The sequence below is a fragment of the Poecilia latipinna genome, unplaced genomic scaffold, assembly GCF_001443285.1.
Source record: "Poecilia latipinna isolate Pla-1442-1.1 unplaced genomic scaffold, P_latipinna-1.0 Scaffold2272, whole genome shotgun sequence".
Classification (NCBI taxonomy): domain Eukaryota; kingdom Metazoa; phylum Chordata; class Actinopteri; order Cyprinodontiformes; family Poeciliidae; genus Poecilia; species Poecilia latipinna.
In genome coordinates, this window is record NW_015114888.1 from 131433 (window position 1) to 135791 (window position 4359).

General features: G+C 49.7%; 1 protein-coding gene across 3 annotated transcripts in view; it reads left to right on the forward strand.

Annotated features, from left to right (window-relative positions):
• The window catches only part of supt5h (SPT5 homolog, DSIF elongation factor subunit), a 29091-nt gene that overhangs the window by 19203 nt on the left and 5529 nt on the right, over positions 1 to 4359 (forward strand). For all 3 annotated transcript variants that reach the window (XM_015018427.1, XM_015018426.1, XM_015018425.1), the window contains 7 exons: positions 168 to 278; positions 358 to 460; positions 2128 to 2255; positions 2984 to 3089; positions 3166 to 3324; positions 3389 to 3557; positions 3638 to 3835. In XM_015018427.1, the coding sequence (XP_014873913.1) occupies positions 168 to 278; positions 358 to 460; positions 2128 to 2255; positions 2984 to 3089; positions 3166 to 3324; positions 3389 to 3557; positions 3638 to 3835 (974 nt within the window). The remainder of the gene's footprint in view (positions 1 to 167; positions 279 to 357; positions 461 to 2127; positions 2256 to 2983; positions 3090 to 3165; positions 3325 to 3388; positions 3558 to 3637; positions 3836 to 4359) is intronic.

Genomic DNA, 4359 nt, shown 5'->3' on the forward strand with positions numbered 1-4359 from the left:
CCCCTCTGTCCCCTCTGTCCCCTCTGTCCTCTCCGTCCCCTCCGTCCCCTCTGTCCCCTCTGTCCCCTCTGTCCTCTCCGTCCCCTCTGTCCTCTCTGTCCCCTCCGTCCTCTCTGTCCTCTCTGTCCCCTCTGTCCTCTCTGTCCCCTCTGTCCCCTGTCCTCCAGGCGCTCAGCAGAGAGGCGGCGGTGGCGGCGGAGGGTTTGGGCGTGGCCGGGGACGCAGAGACAACGAGCTGATTGGTCAGACGGTGCGGATCTCCCAGGGTCCTTACAAAGGTCAGACAGAGGGCGTTGTGGGCCGTCGGGTCCGCTCTGTGTCTCTGTGGTTCTGACGGGTCTGGACTCGGTTCCTCAGGATACATCGGCGTGGTGAAGGACGCGACGGAGTCCACGGCCCGCGTGGAGCTGCACTCCACCTGCCAGACCATCTCTGTGGACCGCCAGAGGCTGACCACCATGTACGTATGCACAGATCAGCTGCCGAGGTTCTGACCCGGTACAGGTCCGGTGGCTGGACCATATCAAACAGAGGAGCAGCATTAGAGCTGGTGGGTCCACATGTGGACCGATGAGCTGAACCTGGTGGAAAAATGTTTGTGTTTCCACACAACGACTCAGTTTCATTGTTCAGCTTCCCTGAAAATATTCGCAGCACAATTAGAATCTGAACATTTTAATGCAAAGGACAACAGGGCAGTGAATATTTGGGTTATTTGGTTATAGAGGATTTGAAGTCACATTTTCAAGGTAAAAAATATTTCAAGACATTTTTTAGCTACCAAAAGATATTTTATTCCTGGCTGAAATCCTAGCTATTGGTGCTAGCTAATACCTGTTAGCTAGCTATGTGTGCTATCTATTGGTGCTAGCTAATACCTGTTAGCTAGCTATGTGTGCTATCTATTGGTGCTAGCTAATACCTGTTAGCTAGCTATGTGTGCTAGCTAATGGTCCTAGCCATGCAGATACAGGTATATGATGTAGGTATAAGTTTCTGTATTGTAATAGGGTCTGGGGGTTAGGATAATATTTAATAACTGTTGATATTCTTTAAATATTTCCTGAGAAATGCGGCTCCGTTTTTCTGCGCTTGTGTCCGTAGCGCTCTGGGTGCAGGACGGTAGCAGATGGTAACTCCGCCCCTCAAACCACTAAAACACTAAAAACAAGTTATTTAGGTTTAATGGGATGTTTTGTGTGAATTCAGTTCTGCTTTAACATCCATTATGTTGGTTTTCTGTGATGTAACATTTCCTGTTTCTGAAGCTGTATCAGTTTCATGGATTCGTATTAAAGTTAATCCAGTGGAAACGGGTTGAAAAGTTCTGGCAGTCATTTAGAACCCGTCCCACCATGCAGCCCTGCAGAACTCCTGGTTCTGGTTCTGGACTCCCTCTGGAGGTCATTTATCTCCTGTTCTGACCCGGTTCTGAACCCGCGTGGCTCCTGTAATAATTGGGTTTGGTTGTAGAACTTTGGTTCTGATGAGTTAAATGGATGAACGGTCAGGCTCTGATCCAAACCAACATGATTATCCTATTAGTAAAATATTTATTATAGATCCAGTTCCTGCAGCTCAGAGACATTCAGCCTTTATTTATTTTCATTTCCTCCAGGATTTATTGATTATTTTTATCATTCTTTCTGATCTGCTTCAGAAATATTTCCAAGGAATTTCACAGTAATCCTTCTTCCTTAAACTTCGTCCAAAATCTACATACAGAAGAAAAAATAAAAGAAAAACAAGCAGACAGATTGGAGATGCATTTTGGTTCTTCAAAACATGTAGGATGAAGAAATACTGCCACCTGCAGGTGGGAGTTGGCATCACGTTAAAAATGTTGACCATGTTTGCAGAAAGTCTTCGTTGAACTCGGCTCTTTAAGATGTAAAAAAAAAGCCTCTGATCTGTTTGATGCATGAATTTCTGTGATTTTTGGGATTAATAAAATCTCGTTTATTTCCCGTTTTTGCTGATTTTCTTAGATTATTTCTGCCGTTCTTACAGTGATATTCCCAGGATTGTCCTTCCTGTTTCTGTTGTCGGCGGTCCAGAGCAGCTTGTTGCTGTTTGCTGTGTTTGAGTCGCAGCTGCAGCTCATTTCTCCCTCTTCCCTCCTTCCAGGGGAGCGAAGAGGCACACCGGGTCGACCTCGGCCCACGGTCGCACCCCCATGTTCGGCTCCCAGACCCCCATGTACGGCGCCGGATCCAGGACGCCCATCTATGGCTCGCAGACCCCCATGCACGACGGTGAGACGGCGGCAGAAACCCACAGGCTGCTGGGGTCAGAGTTCATTCTGCTGTCCCAGAAACACCGGTTCTGGTTCCGGTTCTGGTTCTGGAGCTGCGTCACAGAGGGAATATTTGATTGTAAACACAGCAGACTGCAGAAAGAGCCGGCTCGCCTTTAAACTGTCGCCGGTGGCCATGGTTACCCACATTTAGCTGTTTCAGCGTTAGCCAGCATGTGAAAATGAGATTTGCTTCCAAATTCGCGACTGAGAAACGTCTTCATGACCCGGAAGCGTTCCTGAGGCTGATGAGGGGAGTCGGCCCGTCGCCCTAGATGAGACGGGTCCATAAATAAAGGCGCATAAATAAATAATTCAGTCACATGATGAATTTAAATTGATCGTTTCCATTCGCATGATTTCCTCTTTTTGCTAAAAACTGGATGATGAAGTTTTTGGTTTTGGTCTCAGCTAGCAGATAATTCAGAATTCATTTTATTTGTTTCTGTTTTATTTAAAATGTCTTCCAGTGTTAAATGATCATGAGAACTTAAATTTGATATTTGAGAAATGTTCTTATTCCATCGCTAGAAGATGCTCTCAAAGCAACATTATCGATTATCACAAAGACTTCAGGGACGATGTATCGTCCAGGAAAATTTATTATGGTGATGAGAATCGTTTAGCCTGGTCCTGACCCGGTTCAGATCGCGGTCCTGACCCACCTCCTGGTTCTGTTTCCTACAGGAAGCCGGACGCCTCACTACGGCTCCCAGACCCCGCTGCATGATGGGAGCAGGACTCCTGGTCAGAGCGGCGCCTGGGACCCCAGCAACCCCAACACACCTTCCAGGTAACCCCGACCCGGACCAGCAGAACCAGAACCGCTCCGTCTTCATCCACCCTCCGTGTTTTTCTCCCACCTGCAGGAACGACGAAGAATATGACTTCGGCTTCGACGACGAGCCGTCGCCGTCGCCCCAGGGCTACGGCGGAACCCCCAACCCCCAGACGCCGGGCTACCCAGAGGTCCCCTCCCCTCAGGTTAACCCCCAGTACAACCCGCAGACCCCGGGAACACCGGCCATGTGAGTACTCGTCCCGGCCAGCAGGAGGCGCCGCGGCATCCTGTAACGTCTGCGTTGTGTTCAGGTACAACCCGGAGCAGTACTCGCCGTACGCGGCGCCGTCGCCGCAGGGCTCCTACCAGCCCAGCCCCAGTCCCCAGAGCTACCACCAGGTGGCGCCCTCTCCTGTCGGCTTCCAGAACACACACTCCCCGGCCAGCTACCACCCCACCCCCTCCCCCATGGCCTACCAGGTGGGAACGCGCTCTCAGCCGGGTTCGGATCCGGCAGAACCCAGCCATAAACGCTCTGTGTTCTCTATCGCCCCCTACAGGCCAGCCCGAGCCCCAGCCCAGTGGGCTACAGCCCCATGACGCCCGGAGCGCCCTCTCCTGGAGGATACAACCCCCACACTCCCGGATCCAACATCGAGCAAGGCAGCGGCGACTGGGTGACCACCGACATCCTGGTCCGGGTCAAAGACTCCTTCATGGACCTGATGGGACAGGTCGGAGTTATCCGGAGCGTCACGGTGAGCCCTACTGGACCCGACCAGAACCAGGAGCCCAAACATCTCATTACAGACTAGATGACAAAAAAGCAATAACCGTGGCAGACGGTGAAAACTGGCTGGCAGTGCATGAATGATGCAAACTCCAAAACACACAAGAGCAACAGAAACGCCGTCACTTTAAGAAAACACTTTTTTAAAGAAAACGCATTTTTACATTGTGAATGTTTCTTCAGTCTGCATCATCCGTGTTCATGCGCATTTCAGCCTTATGACGGTTTGAGAAGTAAAAGATTTTATGTTTGAAAATTTCTGCTTGTGAAAATCATGTTTTAGGGTTTTCATAGTGAAACAAAATGTCCTGGTCCGTTTAGGTTCTGTCTGATCCGCATTGGGACGCCGTCACTTTAAGAAGGAAGACAAACGAACCAGACTGAACTTTAACTTTCATTAAAGTTAAAACACAAGGAGCAGGGGCGGATCTAGAAAACATATCTGTGGGGTGGTGGGATATGTCAGTGTGTGTGTGTGTGTGTGTGTGTGTG